Below are 22,948 nucleotides of genomic sequence, written 5' to 3'. Positions count from 1 at the left end.
GCTGTTGACGGGCTGTTGATTTTCAGGAGTGGGGTCTGTAGGCCTTCATTGCGTCCGTGTTCCTGCAGGGGTATCTTCACAGAAGGAGTGTGCTGCATCATCGCAGGGCTGCTTGGCACTGGAAACGGCTCCACGTCGTCTAGCCCCAACATTGGGGTGCTGGGCATCACTAAGGTAAAGCATGCTGAACCCGCCGAGGCAGGAAGCTGCTGGGGGTCACTGACCGCACAGTACTGAGCAGATGAAGGCATTCTTTTGGTGAAGGGAAGGGCTTTGTGACCAAAACACTGCTTGGTCCAGCAAAAGGATCTAAAATAATCAAGGTCCTGAAAACGACCCGACTCTGAGATCCAAATATATGTAATCTAAATATGTTGGTGACATTGCAAGCTCATCTTGATTAATATGTAATATAGCTGCATGCGACCGAATGCAGAGCAGTTTGAGGATCGCCAGAGACGCAGTGTGTGTTGTAAGAAATGCTTAGTGTATTAAATGCAGGTAGTGTGCTGAGTCCAAGAGATCATTAACAACGATAAACTTTTGTGTAACTTTGCCCCTGCTAGATATACTGCATTTATGAACAAAGCGATCCCTTTCTTTATGTTGAACATACTGTACCATGTGTCATGTTGTTTTGTATTCTGTTGGGTTACTTTGACGGTGTCGTGTTCTGTGGCGCTTTTTAGCTGAGTCTCGCTGTTTCCCTGCCCAGGTGGGCAGCAGGAGGGTGGTCCAATATGGCGCTGCTATCATGTTCCTGCTGGGCACTGTGGGAAAGTTCACTGCCCTGTTTGCCTCTCTGCCTGACCCCATATTAGGTGGCATGTTCTGCACCTTATTTGGTAAGGGAAACGGTTGTCTCCCACGAAGGCTCACGGTAACATCAGAAAATCCCAGAGTAGGACCAGTGATCTACCAGAACCCATATCCCATCATACCATAATACGTTCACTGCAAATTCAAACAAGTCTCATCATCATCGTTATGTGTTGTTGTCCAGTTCTCAACTGGCATTTTCCCTTGTGTTAAATTCAGGGAAAAAGGCAGGACTGAAGAGTCACTCTTCTCAAATGACATCACCAAGTAAACGTGGTCTACACCTTCTTCCTGTTGATCGTGTCTCGTGTCCGCTGTAGGAATGATCACGGCCGTGGGGTTGTCCAACCTGCAGAGCGTGGACCTGAACTCTTCTCGGAACCTCTTTGTTCTGGGATTCTCCATGTTCTCTGGCCTTATGCTTCCCAACTACTTGGATACTCACCCAGGCAGCATCCGTACAGGTGCGTATGGAATATACTAGCAATAAAGAGTTCAGACTTTTGAGGTACATGGAACAGATTCTCCAGCCCTTTGGAGAGGAAAACGGTCTCAAGTCCTTACTGTTGAAAGATAATGACTGCAGGGATGACAGTAGCTTTGCAATCATCATCATGACGATGGTTGTGCTGGTGATGGTGCTGATAGCGCCTCCACAATGCTTGTCATGATCTCTGCAGGGGTTCCAGAGCTAGACCAAATCATAACAGTGCTCCTGACCACGGAGATGTTTGTTGGAGGATTTCTGGCATTTGTGCTGGATAACACCATCCCAGGTGTGTGCTCGGACAGCGTTACCGACATAAATTGAGCCGAAATTACGAAGACAAAAACTTTTATCTATTTTTGTAACACCAAAGACAGCAAACCCCAAATGTGTTTCCTGTTGGTTGTTGAAAGCAGGATGTAACTGTGTCTATGTGCTCTTGTATGTGATGATGAAGGCACCAAGAAGGAGAGGGGGCTGCTGGACTGGAAGGCAGAGGAGGGCTCATCCCGCGGGGGGTCTAACGTTGACCTGACCACCTATGATTTTCCCGTGGGTATGGGCTGCGTGAGCCGGGTACGCCTCTTGCGCTACTTGCCCATCTGCCCCACCTTCCAGGGCTTCCACCCGCACCAAAGACAGGAGAACGTGGAGCTAAATGAGGAGGAGGCCAAATCCAACGGAGACGCCGCAACGGTGCAGGATTCAGTCACTGTTTCCTGCACCAAAGTATAGAAACTAATCATCCTACCACCTTTTTTTTTTTTTTCCCACTTCTCAATTTAGCTGGATTTTTTTCATGCTAATTTTTACATAATTCTAGAGTTTATTGATAGAAATATTTACAATACTTTATACAATCTTGAATATAACCTTCAGTGGTTTACATAACATCAGTTCCGTCTGATGAGAGCAAAGCGCAATTGGGGGGAGGGGGGGTCAAGAGCTCAGCCGAGCTTCACCGTTATACGTCGTCGTGTTAGCTGGTCCTGTTCTCTTTGTGGCCCTTTACGGTTTACCTGCTCCTCCTGTGGAACGAGCAGCGCTGAAGAAAGGGGTTATATCGAACTGCGTAAGGTTTGTAGGGTTAAGGTAAGCGCCACTGAGTCGAATTCAGCTCATAGCGACCATCTGCGTGGTTTTCACAGTAAAGGGCGGTACGGAAGCGGTTTAACATCACTCCCTTCCAGGATTTGAAAACCTGGGAGAACATGCAAACTCCACACACCCGGAGCTTTATTTGAATCTACATCCCAACGAGCTTCTGCATTGCCCTCTGCACCCTTGTGCCATTGTAATGGTTGTATATTAGGGTAAATGTACCTCTAATGTGGGGGAAAAAAAACAAGTCACTCGACATTATTGGCTTTAAATAGACATAGAACGTTTTTATTTGGACTATAAAAAAATTAGCGTTTGCAGTTCATGTTAAGAAAGCAGCTTTGTGACATACACATACTTAGAAACACATTTTATAGGATTAATTTTCCAGTTAAACATATTTTAACTTTGCTTGTCAGATCAATGAGCTGAATCATTATTTAAATACATGTGACAACTTTTTTTATACATGCAAGCGCACAAAATAAAAAAAAAAACTAGTCATTTAAATGGTCTTTTCTCTTTTTAATTGTCCGTTTGTACAAATCCTGTCAGAGAAATAATAATTATGTAATATCTAAGTATATGTAATAGGTAGTATAATGCGTGGTCCTGAAAGGCAACAAAAATTCCAGTGCCATGGAAATATTTTTTAACTTTGTGTGACAAAAGACATACCTGTATCCCGAAGGTTTCAAGTTTATATCCCAGGAGGGGGCCCTGCTGTAGTACCCTTGAACAAGGTACTTACACTGAATTGCTCTGGTAAAATATCTAAGTGTATAAATAATCATAACTGTAAGTTGCTTATGATGTTTTCACAAAGGTGCCACAAAGCTACAAAATAATAAGAAACCTGACTGACGCACACAACTTGGAAGGAGAGAAAACATATATGTGTAATTTTAAGTGATAATACTGAAAATCCTTCTCATCGTAGGAATAAAAGCAATAAAAGTTTGCAAAGTAACTCAATTACTCACCCTATCAAACAGATTTATTTCTCTCAAAACTGGTATCGTAGTGGGGTTTTTTTTCCCCCATTTCTAATCCACTACTGTCTAGCAATGTTGATCTGGTAGGTGGCCCACGCTTGGGTCCGGAAGACCTACAGTTGATTTTCTACGGGAACTGGGGCTCCAAAGTATCCAGCAGAGTAAGGCAGAAAATGAGGAGCATAGAGGCTCTGGTAGTGAAGAAAAGGGTAGGCAGCGGTGCAGGGAGAGTACAGCCCATGGTAAACCGGTGTCTGCTGAGGCACCTGTACCGTCACGTACTGGCCGGTCTCTGGGTCAAACAGCATCTTGCACAGTGGCTGCGTGGGCACCTTCAAGTAGAAGTACTTCCCAGTTGTGGGATCCAGCAGCATACGACCGGGGCTCTGCTCAAACACCAGGCTGCTCATCCTGGTGCCCTCATTTCCATACTCGGTGCTTAACAAAGGTGCCAAGCCCGGTGAATTGGATGGGTGCTGTGGTTGAGCCTCCAGGGCCATGGTGCACGGTGACTGGCCGGTGCCATCTTTTGCTCTTGCTGGGGCCTCTTTAGCGGGCGGCTGAATGGTCTGGGTTGAAGAGGTGCTGTAGACTTGTGGATTGAATCCACACCTTAAGGCTGCGGTGGGAGCGACAGGGGAAGGCAGAGTAATTTTACTGGAGGGAGGAGGAACGGCTAGGGCCATGGCCTGGGCCTTCATATCTGCCTGGTTTCCCTTCTCCTTCGAGAAGAAAGACACCGAGCATCTTCCTTTTGTAGGGTTGAGTTTGTGGTTGGGCGGTGCCGCCGAATCGAGTCTGCTTTCTTCTGGTCTTTTCACCTTTTTCACACATTGTCCGTCATCCGTGGGTTGAGCGAAGACCCTCAGCTTGTTGAGGAACGTGTGGTTTTGCCCTGGCGTGTCCGCACCCTTGAACTGTAGATTGTAGGAGTTTTTAACCAGCTTTCGTAAATCTCTCACTTTGTGCGTAGGGGCTTTTATTTTGTTTTTCCCGCTCATCTCCCTTGTAACTGCCTGATCTAACACATTATGTTCTCCACCCTTTGTCTGTTGACCACTTTCTACAGTAGCTTCAGTGGAGAGAAATTCTGGATTCACCTCTCTTTGAGTTTCCTGTCCAAGCAACAAAGTAACATTTAAGGAAGTACTTTTATTTTCTTTGGTGGTGCAATGTTTGGGGGCTATTTTTGGTATTTCGGGCTTGAAACACTCGGTGCTTTGTTGTCCGTGATTTTCCAGCCCCGTGTGGCATTCCAGGGCTTTGTTTGTCATTCCACTCTGGATGCCTGGGGCTCGGGTGGAAGTGGTGGGTGTGCTCCCTGAGCGAGCCTTTCCTAAACCGCTGCAGGGCCTCACTCCCTGGTTACCGGGGACTACCTGCGTTTGCTCTTCTCCAGGATCACGCTTTTCCGTAGTCATACATCCAGGTTTTGACCCTCTCCTCGCCTTCCCTGCGCCAGACTTTGTTTTGCCACACTGCTTTGTTGAGTCAGCCAGGGGGTCTGCCTTAGCTTGGACTAGGAGTTCCTGTGAGGAACCGCTATGGTTTATGGGCACGGCGAAGCTCGAATTCACGTTGGGGACCTTAGCATTGGAAGCCTTTCTAAGAAGGAAGAAGTTAGAACTCTCTGAATGTTTGCTCTTTACCTTGAAAGGGCAGATGTCTCCTTCTGGTACTTGCGAGTGCTGAAGATCATTTTCGTGTTGCATCTTCTTGGACAGAACGCTCTTGATGAGGCAGGAGGCCATCTCGGTCCTGCTCGAGGTTTCGTCAAGGGAAAGAGACTTCTGAAGCTTCTGCTTCCTGTCGCCGCTGTCCCACCGAAGCTCTGCCTTATACGATGCTTCCTGGATGGCAGCTGGAGAACTGTGCTGACGCAGGCAGAGATCCTTCATGTGTTTGCGTGCAGACATGCTCCCCACATCGATATTGCTTTCGGTATCGGCTTGCGGTTCTTTAGCGCTGTGCCTTTTCAGCTGGATCTGTCTCTTGGGCACCGTCTTTGTGTCTTTCCCAGCTTCTTCCCAACTCTCCAGCGCCACGTCAATGCACACGAAGCTCTCGCTCTCAAAACACCCCGCTGTGCTTTCCCCGTCCATTGCCAGCCCTTGGCCCCGTTCGCACGACTCCGCTCGTGAAGAGTGGTGCAGATCGTGGTAATCCGACCATTCGCTGGAGGTGTTCTCCACTAAAGGCTCGGAGACACAGGTAGAAGACATGGAGCTGTGGCTATATAAGTTGAGACAGTTGCAAAAAAAAAGAGTTGAGAGGTTGCAAAAAGGCTCGGAGCCTGGATCAGCGATTCCCTGAAAGTCAGTGTCAGCCTTGTCCGGCTTGCTGTCCTTGCGTGAGATGTCGCTTGTACCGAGTGGCACCACCCGTGCTGTTGCTAAGGGTCCGCTTTTGTTGTTCTCCCACCGCGTTTCATTTTCATACCGTGGGTCCTGTGTTGTGAGCGGCTCCTGCTGCCGGTGTTGCTGCTGGGTTGCGGGGAGACGGCCTGAACAACAACCCCGCTGGCATCCCTGGCTCTGGCTCTTTTGCTTTTGAATGCTCTGCCGCCTTTGGCAGGGGGGCAGTTCTATTCGTGGTGCTGATTGACGGCTCACGGGGCTTTTTTTCTGCCCTCTAGCTCCCGCCGCGGCCGCGCCATAGCCCACATTCCCCAGCTGTCACGCACACTCACGATACCCCTAGTCACCCGGGTAGCCCACGGGGGCTTTCCCCCGAAATTGTGGAAACTTTCCATCCCTTTTTCCAGCTACTGTCTGGTACAGGGCCCACTTGTACCTCTGATTTATTTTTTTTTGCCTTGTTTAATGTTCCAACACTTTTGCTAAAGGTTTTATAAATTCATTTTGGGTGTTTAACAGCGAACCTTGACGCTTGCCGGAGCGCTAGCTGATGTGTGCAGGCAGCAAGTCTTGCAGTAGCCGTAAAGCACAGTAGCTAACCGTAATTTCACCTTGTCTAGTCAAAATGCAGGATCTCTCGTTGGACCCTTGACCAGAGGTTCTTAACACGAATTGCTTCAGTGAATATATAGCCAGACAAATGGGTCCAGTGTAAAACTGTAAGCTGCCTTGTAGAAAAGCAGGTGCAGTCGGCCTCTCAGGGTTGCCTAAGCGTTATGTTTTTTTTGGACGCACATACAGCTGAGTACCGCAGACTGATGGCATGGAGGAAAGTAAACATGGTGCAAAGTTGAGCAGCGCCGATGGCTGCTCCAGCTTATTTTGAACCGTTTGGCGACCGTTTGGCGATAGCCCCATTTACCGCATCAAAACGCCTCTAGTTCCCGTAGCCAAGGTGAAAGCAGGCCAGAGAATGTTGCACAGGAACATGTGAAAAGAGGACTAGCAGGACACCTTCAAGTCCCAGGAAAGGATCAGCATTAATGCAGTATTACAATCCTGGCAGCAGATAGGACAGATCAGGCTGAGCTGGAGAGGAAGAGGTCAATGTTACAGTTAGCAGCAGGTGCAGATCCAGCTGTGCTGTGCTATGCCACTGGGGACTTGGCAGGCAAAGCTGCTATATATAACCTCAACACTACACCACACTGCCATTGCAAGAGTGAACCCAGGAACTGTAGGAAGTCCAAGACGGGAACAGTGCAACATACAGATACAATCCCCTCACACGGACGAAATGTATTTCATTTAAAAGGATTCAAAAAGAATTATAAGAATTATATTTCATCCAGTAGGTGCATTTTTCGGTAGTAATACACAGCGCGGCGTGATCTGATGGGAATGTATTAATCTGCAGGTGCAAGGCCGATACAACAAGTCTCATCATTTTATGGGAATAAAAGCGAAAGATGAAAACTAAGACTGAATTTCAAGCAGAAACCCAACAGCAAAGTAAAAACATTTGCATGCAAGAAAAATCCAGTTCATGTCTTCTTGATTATGTTTTCTGCACTTGCACTATAAAGATTTGTGTTACCATGTTGGCCCATAAACTATTAGTATAGTGGGAGCATAGTGGTTAGCGCTGCTACCTTTGGATTTGGAGGTTCAGATCGGCCTTGTTCGAATTCAACTTCCAGCTGTTGTACCCTTGAGCAAAGTACTTACCCTAAATTTCTCAAGTAAAATTACCAAGCTGTAAAAGTGGGTAAATAATTGTAAGTAGCTTAACAGCGTAAGTTGTTTTGGAGAAAAGTGTCAGCTAAATGAGTAAATATTTTCATAAGTAACATTTTTAAAAAGCTTTTTGTTTATACTGTCATGTGGACATCTAGTGGAAGACCAAACTAAATGTTAAATATCTGAGATTTTTTTTTGTCATTGCTGCCATTGGTTTTCTTGAGACTAAGAATAAAATAGGCTTATTATGTTATGAATTTTGAGCGCCATTTAGACGATGCGACCCCGACGGTACAAGTGCACATCCTGCTGGAGCAAATGGGAAATTCAAAGAGCGAATCGCTTCAGTAGTTGAGGTCATCAGCGCAGCATCACAATGAAATGTTTGAGGCATAATGGCCCACAAGGTGTCTGTGTCACATCACGTCTCCAGGGTTGTGTGTTTCAGTCTTCATGCATTTTCTGGTCTCCTTCCACATTTAGAAAAAGTGCTGCCCTCTCAGTGCTCTTTAGTCTCTACCATGCGACAAACTCTTCATAGGATTGGCTTTGGATCATCTCAACCCTGGCAGGACAATCTGAGATCAAACATTGTTAAAGTGGAAATAATAATGAAGAAAGAATCTATTTCCATTAACTCCAGCCAAATTTGCAAGGTACATGTGCAGCTTTAGGCTCATTGCTGGGATGATTTCGAATTGAAAATATAGGCTGTCAAAACTGCCCTTACAAGCACCAGGAGATGGACAGTAAATAGCGCCCTGGTTGAATGACTTTGCAGCTTAAATATTTGTACTTATATGGCCTTAGTGTGTGAGAACAGATTGTCCTGTTCAGTGTGTTTAGAAAAGACCACACCTAACTGTATTTTTCCCAGTATTAACTTACATGTAAACAGCAAAGGTAATTAAGTCAGAAAATTGGACTAGAATGAAAGAGACTTTTGTACCCTGGTGGTACAGTTAAAATAACTCTTCTGGCTAAGTGTGGCCTTATGAACTTTCAGAAATAAATGTATGTTAATTTTATTAAAACTGTGTATTTTCTTCAAGTTTCTGAAGTTGTTGTAGGGAACGCAGAGCGACTTATGGGGCAAGACGATGGTGACGTTTGGTATCAGTGTAGTGCGCTCAAACTGATGTGTGCGATTCGGTGTGATTCCCTCCACAACAAAGCCTACACAGCGCGCCTGGACTTCCAGCACGTTGCGAGTGTTACAGCGTCAGTAACTATGGTATCCATGGCAACAGGACGCCGCAACTAGAGGAAATGAAAAAACTGCAAGTCGCACGTGCTTATGGGATATCAACGTTTAATTGTAGGTTTTTTTTTTTTTTTTAATTTAATTCGTTCTAGACGCATCCAACTTTTTCCCGGTTTCATTATGTTAATTTCGTTGAAACTGCATCTTTTCTTCTAGTTTCTAAAATTAGCGTAGGGAACGGAACCTGTTTTTATGGGCCAAGCTGATAGGTGTCAGTATCGTGCACCGTTCGTTCCTTCCGTGTACTTGTTATTAAGTTTTTATATTGACTGGTGATTTTGGAGGTCGAATAAACTTCGAACAAAACGCATACAAAGAGATTTCTGGCCTCCACGTGTACGTAAGTTCAGGAGCCGTTGTACTGTATTGTGGCTGATCTGTAAATTTTCGCTATGTACGGATCAGGTGGGGGGGGGGCGCTGTGGCGCAGGGGGTTGAGCCGCCGGGTCCTGCTCTCCGGTGGGTCTAGGGTTCGAGTCCTGCTTGGGTGCCTTGCGGCGGACTGGCGTCCTGTCCTGGGTGTGTCCACTCCCCCTTCAGCCTTACGCCCTGTGTTGCCAGGTTAAGCTCTGGTTCCCCGCGACCCCGCATAGGACAAGCGGTTCAGACGATGTGTGAACGGATCAGATGTCGATGGCCGCCGTTTTAAGGACTACAAATCCCAGAGGCAAAGCGACTTGTGTGCGCCTCGTGCTCCAGCCCCGGGAGACAAACTCGACCACCTCGTCCTTTGGCGCACAGCGTGCTCCGGGTCTGCAACTAGCGGAGTTGAGAAAGAGGGGGAAAACGCCTTTTTTTTAATTATTATTATAAATAAAAAAAAATAAAATAAAAAAAGGTAAAATACATTTCTCCTTAAAAAGTTTGATTGTTTGGCAGGGGAAACAACAGCGCCAGCGCAGCGGTCCTTCAGTTTGACCGGCTGCTGAGGAAAGACTCCGGAGAGTCCTCAGGCTCAGGATGGTCGGATTATAAATTCGGGGATGTAGTTCGCGAACAAAAGCCGCCGGGGTCCGAAGCGGTAAGACCAGTCATTACCACTACGTACTAGCTACTGCTGGTTACCACACACAGGTAAACCAGTGGATAGTCGTTACGCCTCATTAGGAATAGGAAGCAGTGAGTGACCACACAGACAGAGTGTAGTGTGGCGGGCTGTGTGAGTAAGTCCGGCTCACGCGTCAGCTTTTTGCCGGCGAGTTGACGACGCAATGAATAGGCGTTAGTAACTAATATTTACGACCAAGTCAACTGCATATGTTTATGTTTCGCAAGTTTGGAGACTAGTAGTAGTAGGAGGAAACCGCGGCGTTGAATTATTAATCATCATGTCTTATTAGCTGACGTGAAACCGCGCCTCAGTTGTCTCCGTATAGCCGTACGGCTCGCGGCAGCGTGGAAAGAGAGAGGTACTATACTAACTGATCGTCATGTATAATAATAATAATAATAATAATAATAATAATCATGTGTCTGCTAATTTAGAGTTGTGCAGAGAGGAGCCCCCTCGATGGATAAACTCGCTTCTGCAAAAGTTTACTACTAAGAGTACCAGGGACAAGGCGCCTCTGAGCTCAGTTGGTGGTTCGGTCCATCAGTAGAGGAGTCAGAGCCACCAGAACCGAGTTCGGTCAGTCGCCCTCCGTCCTTGTCCTCCGTGCCATCGCATGTTCTTCTTCTTGTCCGCAGGGCTGGGATCATCGGTTCCGTGTTTCGTTTCCGGATGGAACATCATCATGGACGTGGAAGGACAATGGACTGAATGGTGGAAGGACCAGCTGGCTGCAGACATTCATCAGGCTCTTCGAGTCAAGGTGTGTGGCTCCCGGTCTTGTTCTGCACATAAATGTCGTATCGTGGAAAATCACCTGCTTGGTCCTGTAGCTCTGTAGGTAGTGAGATAAGTCTTTCTCTCTCTCTCTCCCCGAGAAATTTTTGGATGAGGTCTTACATGTGTCCCTTGCAGAGTTCCCAGTGATGCTTGATGTTGGCCCAGAGTGGTTGCTGATGTTCCGTTGAATGTTTGTTTCGTTCTTGCCGGGGTCCCCCTCTCATTTAAAGGCAGTCTGGTTTGTTGATCACACCTGACCACATCTCAGAACGCTTATTACAACAGTTGGGTGCTTAAATGCACGGTTTCCATTCAGGTATTAGATGCAGCCTTTGAAAAAAATATGTGGTCTATTTCCAGTTTTCTGTTGTTCCACTTTTCTGACTTTAAATTTGATCCATTTTATCAGTGCTATGAAGCCTGAATACAAAAATTTACACCAGTATCAGATTATCCAAATATGGTAATTATTCACTATTTGAATATAATTGGGTTTGATTAGAACCAGCCTTGTCCAGTATAGTTTTCTACTACTTAAACCCTTACTGACAGAAGTTGTCAAAAAACATGTTCATAAAGGCACATCATGCTTTGCACAAAGGACATTTTTTAAGACCTCTGAAGAAAAGTCACTGAAGCCTGTCAGTTTGGAAAGGGTTACACAGCCATTTTTAAGGTTTTGAACCTCAACTAAACCACAGTTAGAGCCACACTCTTCAAATTAAGAAAGATTGGAACAGTTGAGTTGTACATTTTCTTAGGACTGGCCATTCTACCAAAAATCTCTCCAAGAGCAAGGTGTAAAATAATTAATGAGCTCAAAGAACCCTAGGAAACTCCAGGCCTTTCTTACCTCAGCTCAAATCAGTGTTCCTCACTCTACTGTAAGAGACATTGCAGAAGTGAGATGTATGGGATAGTGGCAAGGTGCAAACAACTGCTCACTCTGAAACACTGAAAAGCACCTGGATGTTTTTCAGGATTTCTGGAAGAGGGTTCTGTAGTTTAATTAATCAAAAGTAGAACTTCTTGGATGATGTGAGCCCTGTAAAGTCTGGCAAAGGCCCAGTATGTTATTTCAGAGTAAGAACCTTCAACAGTCAAGTAGGGTGATGGCAGTTTCATTGTTGAATATTAGGTTTTTTGTAACACCCCCCCCCCGAATATAGCTTTTTGTTTTTGTCACTCGTAAACTTGTTCAATCACTTTCTGTATTAGTCTAAATCACTTTTTACTTGTAAATAGTTTTTTTTTTTTAAAAAAGGTTCATGAAATTATTATGCTTATATAAACAGACCATTGATTTTACTTTGAAATATGGCATGGCACTGGAATGATTTGTGCTAGTTTTATTTTTTACATCTATTTTATAATTCTTGTGTCTTTGTGATGAGAACTTTCATTTTTTTTTTTTGCTCCAACTCTAACCAATAGAAAAATTGTTTTGATGAACAGTGATGGTGTTTCTAATAAAATGTTAAAATTGTGTTGAATTATACTCACAATGTGCAAGTAAGGAAATATGCAGGGAATGGAACAAATTACATAATCATTGGCTGGCTGCCCTGAAAAATAATCAGTCATTACTTTTTGAGTTATCTTTGGTATGTTGAATTTTAGATTAAAAATCTTTTTTTTCAGCTATTGACCTGTGTGTTTTTGTTCATTCATTGCTCAGTTTATGAAACTTCTGAATTTCAGGGCTAAGATGTGTTGCATTGAAGGGAAAATCAACGCAAACCCATCTATTAGTATATGTGATGATGAACAGTGTCACACTTTTTTGAAAAAAATCACAAACCTAAAGTCTTTGAAGAAGATGTTAGTCTGATTCTAGACCCACTACAGTGAATGGTTGGCAGTGTGTATGCATTGCTAATTGTGGGGGTCGGGAGGCTGTAGGCGGGCACTGGGAGCAGCTGTGTCCCCCAGGAAAGGTCAACCTTGTCACTGGGAATGTCCTGCTGCCTCAGTGTTTAATTGACTTGTCTCTTTGTATTCGCTGTGGATTCCCCAAGAGTGCAGATGGCTGCACATTTAGATGCGATCCACTTTGTTCCACTGGAGCTCAAGCCTTCTAATCTTCTCAGTTTTGGCTTATTAAAGTAGAGCCAAAAACAGATTTTGGTATGATATGAAGTAGGAAGCCATAAAAAAGCAGAAATTTAATGTAATTTGACTTAATTATATTTACATGCATTTGACTGACACTTTATTCCAAAACAACTAACACAATTATTTACACAGCTGGGTAACTTTACCGGAGCAAGTAAGGACAAGTACCTTGCTCAGGGGTACTACAGCTGGAGGTGGGATTCAAATCTGCAGCAGCTCTAACCTCCAAGCTACCAACCACTCCGTCGTTAGATCTTTGCAGTAATCGTCTTTTGTCCGTACTGAGAAATTTAGTGAGAGAGGCATATGTGGTCATAGTATAAGGACTTAAGTAACTGGAGAACAGCTGATAAGGCCTCAGTCAGTGGCAGATGTCAGAAAGTGGTCTCTGGAGTAGTCCACGTTCCAGGCTCCAACCCAGGCCAGATGCATCTCTTCACATGGCCGTGTTTGTGTGAGACAATAGGACCTTTGCATGAGAACACTGTGCTAGCTGCCAATGTCAGTTTGTTACATTATGAAATTTGCTTATTGTTTCAACAGTGTTATAAAGTTATGAAAGATGCTTCGCTACGCTTAATGCACAATACCACCACAAAGAGTCATTAGTTTACTCTGTAACCATGAACTGTTCAGTCTTTTCACTGAATTTCATTCATTTGAATCTTTAATGTTTTTAATAGAACTCTTTCAGCCCTTTTGTAACTGTGCTTTTGCATCTTCATTTTCAGTAGGCACATGTCTAACATTTTCTCTTTTCACCCCACATTGTCTAGGAGTTGAAATTGCCAGCATACCGAGCCCACTCCCCTCAGATCAGCATGCGGCGATACTTTGCGGACCTGCTCGCTATGCTCAGTAACCGCTGCCAGCTGTGCCACACGGCACGCCACCTGGCAGTGTACCTCCTGGACCTCTTCATGGACCACTATGATGTGGCTTTTAAGCAGCTCTATGTCATCGCCCTGTCCTGCCTGCTCTTGGCCAGTAAGTGAGCACTTGTACGTTTAGTCCTGACGCTATGCTGCCTGCATCTTTTTGTCATTTACGTTGGCAAGATCTGACTGAAGCTGTGCTCTCTGTGAGTGTATTGGCATGCGTGTGGTTGGCTTGTCATTTCCTCCAACAGCTGAGTATACGGGAGGCCTTCTCCTGTATCCACCCCTTCAATGTCTGTGGGTGAGGAAACTTATCACAAATGCACTACAGCACAAGGCCCATCCCCAGAGCCCTCAGTGCTAATTGTGGGGGGTGGGGGGGTTAGGAGCCAGAGCGGCTGAGGTGTGTCTGTCCAACTGGTTTGTCTAGTAATGGACTTATGGTTTTAGAATTTTCTTATTTATTTTTAGCTGAAATTTACATTGTCCTTGTTGCACATCACACTGGGTCACATTTAAGTTTGAAAAATTTTGCAGCAGGGCTTACCGCTGGTATATGAAAACATAAGTATTTGTAGTCATTGTCACACTTTTCAGGAAGTTGAATACATTTGTAATCTGTGTGTTCACAAATCATTTTTACATGCCAGCTCGCTGACATGATGGTTGCCATCTGTGGTTGGAAATATGCTATAATAGCAGATAAACTTGGGCAATTTTTCCTCTTTTTTTGGAACTATGTGTTGAACATGCTTTACATTAAGTTGCCACTCATGTTCACCAGCTAGCATAATTCTGTGATTCTCAGAACTATGACTTGAATATTGAAGACAAGATTACCTAAAAATTATGATCTAATTTGAGACTCAAGGATGTTTATTACAATTTTGAAATCTTTCAATTGGTTAATAGTACTTGAAGTAATCAGATTTTTTTTTTATGTAGGAGTTCATACATGTTTTGGAGAAGGTGGGACCCTGTATGGTTTCAGCTTTTGTTATACATGGGTCAAGGCTTGCAGGAGAGTGTTAACTACCCCAGACTCTGCTGTTAACCCACTTGTGGCCCAGTTCACTCGTGCTCTGTTTTGTTTTGTGGGCTGTGGGTAGGTTAATGTTGCCTTGTATTCAAAGGACCCAGGTGCAAATCGATCCTCCTGCTGTGCTGCAGGGAAGCAAAGTACAATGGAATTGATACAGTAAAAGTCACTGAGCTGCATAAATGGCTAAATTATTGTAAGTAGCTTAACATTTGAAGTTAAGCTGCTATATGATTCTTGGAAGGGTATACTTGTTACCTGAGGACATGTATCCTGAGGACAGAATAGAGTCCATGTTTCGGTAACATCTATCGCTCAAAGACTCAACAGCTACAACACACAGAGGACACAGTGGTTCTCCAGGACTTAGAGATGGTTTCTGTCATAGGAGCTTTGCTGGTTACTGTGTGACATGTTGTGTGGTGTGTCGTTTCACTGTGGCGCGGAAGGTTGGGTGAAGGATGGGCTGTGTACGCTGTGGCATCTGCCATATGTTCACAGTGTCCAGGCTGAACAAACGCACTCGATTGAAGCAGACGGCCTCCTCTGCTTGTGGGTTGGAGCGAGGGGGGTGATAGAAGGGCCTTGAGATTGTTACCCACCTACCCCACTGGAGCAGCAGAGACCACATCTACAGACTCTTTAATATATTTGTTCCTTCAGCTGACACTTTTCTCCAGTTGCCGGAGTAGCAGTGCAAGACACAGTGGGGGTGTGTGGAGAGTGTGATGTGTGTATTGTAGATGTGAGAGACATAAGTGGAGGATTTCCTGAAATGTAACCCACTGCACAGTAACATTGTTTGCTTAGACTTAATTTTGTAATCTGTGAAATTGTGGGCTCAAATAGACACTGAAGGTACGAAATAGTTATTCAGGGTAGCAATGCAAGAAAGCAGATCCCAGGTGATCAACAGAGGCCTGAGGGGACGACTGATCCGGGTGTAGCCTTGCGGAAGATGTTTCCCGACCACTCGAGCGTGTCTTATGGTGGGTCGGAGGTCAGGGGACTGGCATTGTGGAGGCCTCCAACTTGGCCAGTAGTTTAACTGTGACCAATTTCACACTTCTGCTGAAAGGGGAGCAGACAAATGAAAGGAAGTGGTTGACTCCACAGGAGCCCGGTGCACTGCTTTCGCCTCTAATCCAGGGGAAGTGAAAAGGAATGTGTTAGATTTTCTTCAGCTGGTTTCTTAAAGACCATAGAGAGCTGTGGTTTAAAGGGATTGTCACAGGACTGTTGTACCGACAGCAGAAACGAGGAGTTAGTGGTGTCCAGCATGTCTGAAAGACCATGAGGGTATTGCCTTAGAATGAATTTTGTACTGTTTAACTAGTGTAAAAGGGTTCAGACATAAGAAACTTACAATGTATTGTACCCTGTATGTCACAGGCAAAAATATCAAGTAGCTTCCTTATTGTTGACTTTACTGAACAGTTTATGAATTGGAGGATTTTGAGGCTGCTTTGCCTTGTTTTGGGTCGTCTTAACCTGTAGGTGACTCAGAGCCGAGTTTGTTACTCAATACTGCTCTTTTTACTAGTGAACAGTATTCCAGAACTATCCATTTCCAGCCATGTTAAAAGTATGAAATGGAAGAACAAGTGGAGTTCCTTCCATGGGTGCAGGAGGAGTTCTCTCAGGTTTCAGTTTAGTTCCCGATGTGTTGGATCGATGAGTCCCAACTGCACACCTGGGAGGTGGACCCCAGATCCTTCACCTCTGCATGACCTTTTGGTGTGGGAACCCCCCCTCCCAATCCTTGGCCAACTTCATTCCTAAACAAGCCAAAGTCCTACAGTTATGTGGGCTGCAAAGCTGTCTGTTACTATCAGCCTGTCGACTTCTTCATGTCTGCTGTTATACTTTTCCTGAAAGGTAGTGTCCGATTCTATCAGCATCAGAATTGCTGTGCTGCCAAAAAAAAAAAAAAAAAAATCCTGCTTCCCACGCTTATGGTAATAGCTTGTGGTTGGGCAAAAATTACTAGTTTGTCTTGTTTTTGTGGTGTATAGTTTGAAATTAATATAGATTGACCAGTTTTTTTTTTTTTTTAAACATGTCAACGTGCAGGTGTCTGCAAATGTTGTCTTCAAGCAGTTAACATGAAGAATGAAAGTTATACAGCAGAATGAAACGTATGTAGTAAATTGTAGTAAGGACAAATAAATTTACTTAAAATGTAAGTGCAACTGAAGGTAATTGAATTGCTCTGCACCCAGGGTGGGGACTTCCATGTGTGAAGTAGTAATTTATTTTTTTTTTTATTTTTTTTTTTTTTTTTTACTTTAAATAAATGTTGCTTAACCATGGTGTGTGTTAAACATGGTAGTACTGCTGTTCTCTGAAAATGTAATTTCTTAAAACCTGAGCATAGATCACCTTTCTCATGCCTAAAATCTGTTGGAAAGCCTTGTTCCATGATGGTTACCTGCACACTTGTTAGAATGATCTACTCCTGAATTGCTCAGATCAGGTGTTTCACAAGAAATACTGACATCCCACGCAAAGTGACCCAGAACCCTGTGTTGATTTTCAGTGTTAGTTGGAATAGGTTGGGTTTCCTTGAAGGCTGGGAGGTGCAGTGGGAGTAAATTAAGACATTTCCATATGCAGATAAGGGAAACTGGTTCTGCATACAAACATCTATTGTGTGGTCCGTATTTTCCAGACCAAAGTCTCCAGTACTATTTCTGCTTAAAACCTTGTAGCATTCACACACTGTTCACATACTATACTTGCTGAGAACGTGCTCAATTTTTTTTTTTTTTTTTGGTCATCTGTGGATTTTTCTCTTTCAGCATGACAGGTCTTTTTACCAGTGTCAGAAATTGATAACGCAGTCCATTTCCTCAAGCAAAGATTGGTCAAATATTGTTTTGAGTACAGTTTAGAAAGTTTTTTTTGGACTGGTCCAATTCTCAGATGTTGCTGAGGGATAACATCTGGGAGAAAGTGTCATTTATTTATTTTTTCCTCTCTCCCCCTTAATTGGCCAGTGTCTGGGTTTCATGGTTGGTCAGTTTCTTGTCAAAGGCCATCCATCCTTTCCATACTCATATACTTGCATGATATATACAGTCTTTATGCATTTTGTAGTACATATCTACATGTCCAGGTCTTGAAGTATTTTTAGGTATGGAAAAAGCTGAAGTAAATAGATGATCCCAATTGCAGATGACCATATACTGAAATAGTCGGTCCTTCCATTTTTAAATGCACAAAAATAAACTTGTTGGCATTTTTAGTCTCATGGCCAGGACAAAAAGAGCAGTGTGACAGATTTGAGACTCAGACAAAAATAGTGTGTTGTTTCTAGAATGACTGGCACTGTCCCGTTGTGGTGCCAGCTGGCTGCAAGCCTACAACTGAAGAGCTATGAGCGGAGAGCCGCCGTCTCGATGGCATCCGCCTCTGCCCTGACACAGCTGAGAGCGTGCTGTTTGCTGAGCGTGTACGACGCACACGGGAAGGGAGCGGGTATTTTAGAGCACGGGGAAGGGTGGTGTGTAGGTCACTGTAGACCGTAGCGGAGGCGTGAACACCGAATACATTGCCCAAACTTTGCCTGTTATACCAGTTGCGGAACGCCAACCGGGGGTCTGGTGCCCTGGAAGACCCATGTAAGACTGTTTCCTTTGTGGTGCGATTGTCTGCAGACTTCAGTTCTTGTTGTCTGAAGTTTCGAAGTGTCAATCCCACTCCTGTGGACTTTGGGTATTTTCCATAGGCAGCTACTTGTCATGTGTGCTGGAAAAAAAAATGGTTGTTATAAACAACCTGCCTTGACAAACATGTTTGTTTCTAGAGCTCATTGTCTGTTGTGATGCACTTTTTAGTGTGAACTGTATGTTGCTTTGGAGAAAAGTGTCCATTGAATGAGGTGTGAGAAGGAGGTTTGATGTACATGTAAAGGTTTCTGGCTGGCAGGTATTGGCAATCCTTGTCCTTTGTTATCCAAGTGCCTGCATTAAAGCTTACGTGCTGAGCCTTTGCTTTACTGCTCAAGTATCATGCTGGGGAGAGATGTTTTTACTGTTGACATAAAGGTATGTGCCTTCTGTGTCAACTTAAAATAGAATTATGAAATGCTTGCTTGATTTAATGAAAGAGTAAAAGTCCTGTGGAATGATCACATTTGTAAAAGGTGACAAAGTGCTGCTTTCAGAGCTAGTAATTTCCAGGACAGAAATGCTTTGTCACCCCTCTGCTTTGTGTTGTCGGAACCAGTTATTTCAACCAGCTGATGGGACCTTCAAGAATTTTGACATTTCAGAATGCAAATTCAAAATGTAAATGCTAGAATTACTAACCAGATGCTTCTTTTTTGGACATAAACTTTTATACATGACCTTTGCATTTTGTGTTTTACTCACTAGCTGTTGGACTTTCTTCTTACTCCAGGTAAGTTTGAGGAGAAAGAGGACCATGTGCCCAAGTTGGAGCAGCTCAATGCCCTGGGTTTCATGCGCAGCCTGAACCTAGTGCTCAACAAACAGGACCTGATCCGAATGGAGCTGCTGCTGCTGGAGACGTTTGGCTGGAACCTGTGCCTCCCTACAGCCGCCCACTTCATCGACTACTACCTCAGCGTCTCTGTGCAGGAGGGTGACCTGCACAATGGCTGGCCCCTCTGCTCCCTCTCCAAGACCCGGGCTTTCATGGACAAGTACAGCAACTACTTCTTGGAGGTCTCTTTGCAGGGTGAGGCAGGGATTGGGAGGAGGGTAGAGTGGAGTTGTACACTCACACTTTACTCTTGGGATGCTGTGCAGCCACTGTGCGAGTAAATGCTTCATGTTTCCGTGTCCCTTTGCCAGATCACACATTCCTGAGCTTCCGGCCATCTCAGATAGCAGCAGCCTGCGTGGCGGCCTCACGTATCTGTCTGCAGATCTCCCCTGGATGGACTGCTGCTCTGCACCTGCTTACTGGCTACACCTGGGACCACCTGGCTCAGTGCGTTGAGCTCATGCTCATGTAAGCTTTACCTGCAGAGGTGGGCTCTTTACAAGGGCCTGTTTTTTGTCCAAAGTGTCATATTTGTGATATAAATGTTGTTCATGTATATCCCATATTTTTGTCTGAAAGAGGGCTCCTGGTCTGCAGGAGTGGGTTAAAATCTGGCTCATTTTGCATGGTGTTTGCACATTTTGTGCGGCTTTTCTCCAGGCACTCCGGTTTCTTCCCATAGTCCAAAGACATGGTTCAGATGAATTTGTGACTCTAAAATCTTCTTGTGAATGAGTGTGTGATTGCCCTGTGATGGACAGGTGTGCAGTCCAGGGTGTGTCCTGTGACACACCCTATACTTTCAGGAGAGGTTCTCGACCACACCATCCTGGCACTGGACCAGTTGGCTAATGATGTTTGGGAGGGGAGGGTTAATTTAAACAAAAAAAATTTGCATCATCATTGAAATTTTGTTTTCTTTTTTTTTTTTTTTTTTTCCCCCCCCCAGTGCTCATGACAATGACTTGCAAGGGGGAAATAAAGCCAAATCCTCCCCTCTTCAGGACCAAACCACACTGCAAACCAGAAACCAATCTGCGAACCCTTCTTCTTCTTCCTCCTCCACCTACTCCCAGCACCTGCTCTTCCACCCAGGCAGTTACTCTCAACTGTCACAGCACTCTGGGACTTTATCTCAGCTGCACATAACTGACACACAGGTTCTGGGGCCTGTGGTGCCTGAAGACTACCTCCAGTCTCACCGGGTTGGGCTGTTCTCCAGCTCAGCTGTTGGGAGTGCCCTCCACTCGTATCCGGAATTGGGCTCAGGGCTGCATTCCCTGTCTACCCAGGGATCCCTATCTATGCAGGTATCCCTCATGACCGAGCCACGTCATTGCCTGGATGTCACCTATGGGGGAGGGTATGTGTCCTCCCATCACAGCTTTGCTGCAAGCTGCTTTGACAGGTGACATTAAGAGAGAGAGTGTGAAGTGACTGAGAGCTCAGACCAGAACTACCTTCTCCCAAACCGTGTATCTCCTGCTTTTTAGCACAGGCCACTGTGTGGCCATAAAACAAAATGTGTAATCAGCATAGATTTGGTGACAACCAAAGCAAATAAACATTTCTGTTATCTCCATTTCTGAAGTATAGAAAACACTATTTTACGAATTGGTTGAGATTGTAGACACTAAGACTAAAGGGTTTGCTAAGACTTTGTAGCAGTGCTCATGTTCAACGTGTCGTCTGTGGAATGGATGAGGGGCGTTATTTCCTTTCCTGAGAGAAGGTCATATCTTGGTCTCACGTTGTGGGGAAACTGCTGACGGTAAAAATGGGAGAATGGAGCAACACCAAAGTCGGGCCCTGACGTTGGAAACTCGTGCATTGTGTACCACATTCCATCTTGCTGACAACGTAGCGTTGTTTTTCTATGAGGACTCCTGGAGTTTCAGTTTGACCCTCATCGAACCAAGATGCAGTGACACTGGTTGTGGAAAGCAGTTTGTTAAAACTTTGTAATGCTGCTGCCTCATGAGCAGAGTTTTGTTACTATGAGAAGTGGGTTCACATAGTACAATTTACATAAATCACATGACTTCAGGGACTGATAAGTGACTTGAAGATGCCACTGCATACCTCTTTCCTTTTTTTTTTAAAATTTATTTTGTATATTTCTCAAGCTTTTTGTTCTGTGTAACAGCATGTATATGCTGGCTGTAGAATGGTGCATCTAGTTCCTTCAGCCTCTGGCCTGGATTTAGTTTTAAGAAGTGACCTTTTTTTTCTACCTTGCTCATTCCATAATATCAGTTTTTCCTTTAAATTGGGTCCTGCTGATGTCATCAGTTTTGCCAAACTGTAAACTGAATTGATTCATTAACATTGAACTGTTGGCTCTTTGTCATGTTTTAATTTTTCATGATGTACTACTTTTAAGAGTAAATGCATCCTTCCCAACTGATTTACCTGGCAGGGGATCCATCTCTGAAATCTAACAGAGGAGCCATACTGCTGTGAAACCTGCTATTTCCGCAGAGGGGGAACTATTCAATAGCTTACTTGAAATGTGGCCTTAATTTACAGTATGTGTAGATTTCTATGAAATCAGTTTTTTTTTTTTTTAATAAAGTGTTCCCTTCATGTTCAGTATACACATAACCACCACCCATAAATTTCAGGCCACCTGTAGAACTGTGTTCCCTCTGCTGTATACTGAGCTGACATGTGAAACATGTACAATGAGAATTAAAAATACTGGACAGCTCATCCCTCCACCTGTGACACTTCTGCCCCCACATGCAGAGTTGTGGGAAAGCTTGTGGCTGTTTTCGTACCTAGATGGGCTCCTAGAGAACCACTCTGGCCATTGCTGTGGGGGTGTGGGATGGGCTGCACATTAAGAAATCTTTTCTTTTTTTAAAAAAAGAGAAAACCTCTTCTGGGGTCTCAGTGGGAGCCTCAGTAGTGCTCACAGTAGACAGTTGTGATGTTTTCATCACACACTTCTTTTTGTGTGGGTGTGGGTGTATTGACTATACTATTGTGTTCAGCACCTGGAGTACTATGTACTAACACAGTTACTACTAATGGGCAGGTGGGATGGATCTTGGCAGTGAGGGATCTGCAGGAGAGACTTATTTGACCTCATCAATCAGCATTTACTCCACAATCTGCTGACAAGTGACTTTCTATTAGGGCTTCTTTTGAACTACCTCACTGTGCTTGGTTTTGTTTTTTACTAAATCGCTGAAATGTTACTGTATTTCATCTGTTTCTCATACCAGGTATATTTAAGTATAATTTAGTGTTTCAGTACATCTCACTTCATGTTAATATTGTTCTTGTAGAGTGGTACATTTCTATTTAGTTCTGTCTGAGATTTATACTTTTTTGTTACACTGGGCCTCGGTTGCTACAGTTGTTTATGGAAATAGACTTTTCCTTTTAGGAAATCTTGAGGTGCAATATTTTTTTGTGAATTCAGAGTATTGTTTAAGTTTAGTCTGAATTCTTTATAGATTTTGGTTGAAAATATATTTGCTTATGTGTTCCTCAAAGAAAAGTGTCATAGTTTTGGTTCTTGAATGTGCTTTACAGATTTTTTTTTTTTTTTTTTTTTTTAATGTGAATTTAATTCCCCCAACTCTGACAAATAGAGTATTAACCACGAATCCATCTCAAAGCCACACAGTGTTGGCAAATGCAAAAAATAACCTTTTTTTTTTTTTTTTTTTGGTATTCTTACCTCCCCCCTCACCCCATGGGATTACCCTTCTCTTGCAGTACAAGGTGGGGAAGGATGACCAAAGGTATCAGAACAGATCAGTATAGGCTGAAACTGGCACATAAATAAAGATGTGATGA

General features: G+C 44.1%; 2 protein-coding genes across 5 annotated transcripts in view; both read left to right on the top strand.

The window, feature by feature from the left end:
• Positions 1–2,074, top strand: part of slc23a1 (solute carrier family 23 member 1) — a 7,748-nt gene extending 5,674 nt beyond the window's left edge. Inside the window, exons 11-15 of the mRNA XM_018752226.2 lie at positions 69–174; positions 716–845; positions 1,140–1,283; positions 1,500–1,595; positions 1,764–2,074. Of these exons, the coding sequence (XP_018607742.2) occupies positions 69–174; positions 716–845; positions 1,140–1,283; positions 1,500–1,595; positions 1,764–2,041 (754 nt within the window). The 3' untranslated portion in view covers positions 2,042–2,074. The remainder of the gene's footprint in view (positions 1–68; positions 175–715; positions 846–1,139; positions 1,284–1,499; positions 1,596–1,763) is intronic.
• Positions 1,815–22,948, top strand: LOC108934425 (cyclin-J-like). 4 transcript variants are annotated; one of them, XM_018752228.2, is made up of 7 exons: positions 8,863–9,103; positions 9,325–9,784; positions 10,453–10,577; positions 13,486–13,696; positions 19,031–19,330; positions 19,447–19,606; positions 20,088–22,948. In XM_018752228.2, exons 3-7 carry the CDS (start codon positions 10,500–10,502, stop codon positions 20,548–20,550), a joined length of 1,212 nt encoding a protein of 403 aa, XP_018607744.1. In that variant the 5' UTR covers positions 8,863–9,103; positions 9,325–9,784; positions 10,453–10,499; the 3' UTR covers positions 20,551–22,948. The 4 variants fall into 4 exon arrangements, with proteins under 4 accessions (XP_018607747.1, XP_018607744.1, XP_018607745.1 ...); XM_018752231.2 differs by lacking the exons at positions 8,863–9,103; positions 9,325–9,784 and adding an exon at positions 1,815–1,882; XM_018752229.2 differs by lacking the exon at positions 9,325–9,784 and having other exon boundaries at positions 8,863–9,099.

Source organism: Scleropages formosus, chromosome 4 (genome assembly GCF_900964775.1).
Source record: "Scleropages formosus chromosome 4, fSclFor1.1, whole genome shotgun sequence".
NCBI classification, from domain to species: Eukaryota; Metazoa; Chordata; class Actinopteri; order Osteoglossiformes; family Osteoglossidae; genus Scleropages; species Scleropages formosus.
This window is presented reverse-complemented; position numbering and strand designations above follow the sequence as displayed.

Coding starts and splice junctions, on each gene's coding strand:
- LOC108934425 (XM_018752231.2), top strand. CDS start 10,500: ATGGACGTGGAAGGACAATGGACTGAATGGTGGAAGGACCAGCTGGCT. Junction 10,578..13,485: donor ATCAGGCTCTTCGAGTCAAG/GTGTGTGGCTCC, acceptor CACATTGTCTAG/GAGTTGAAATTGCCAGCATA. Junction 13,697..19,030: donor GTCCTGCCTGCTCTTGGCCA/GTAAGTGAGCAC, acceptor TTCTTACTCCAG/GTAAGTTTGAGGAGAAAGAG.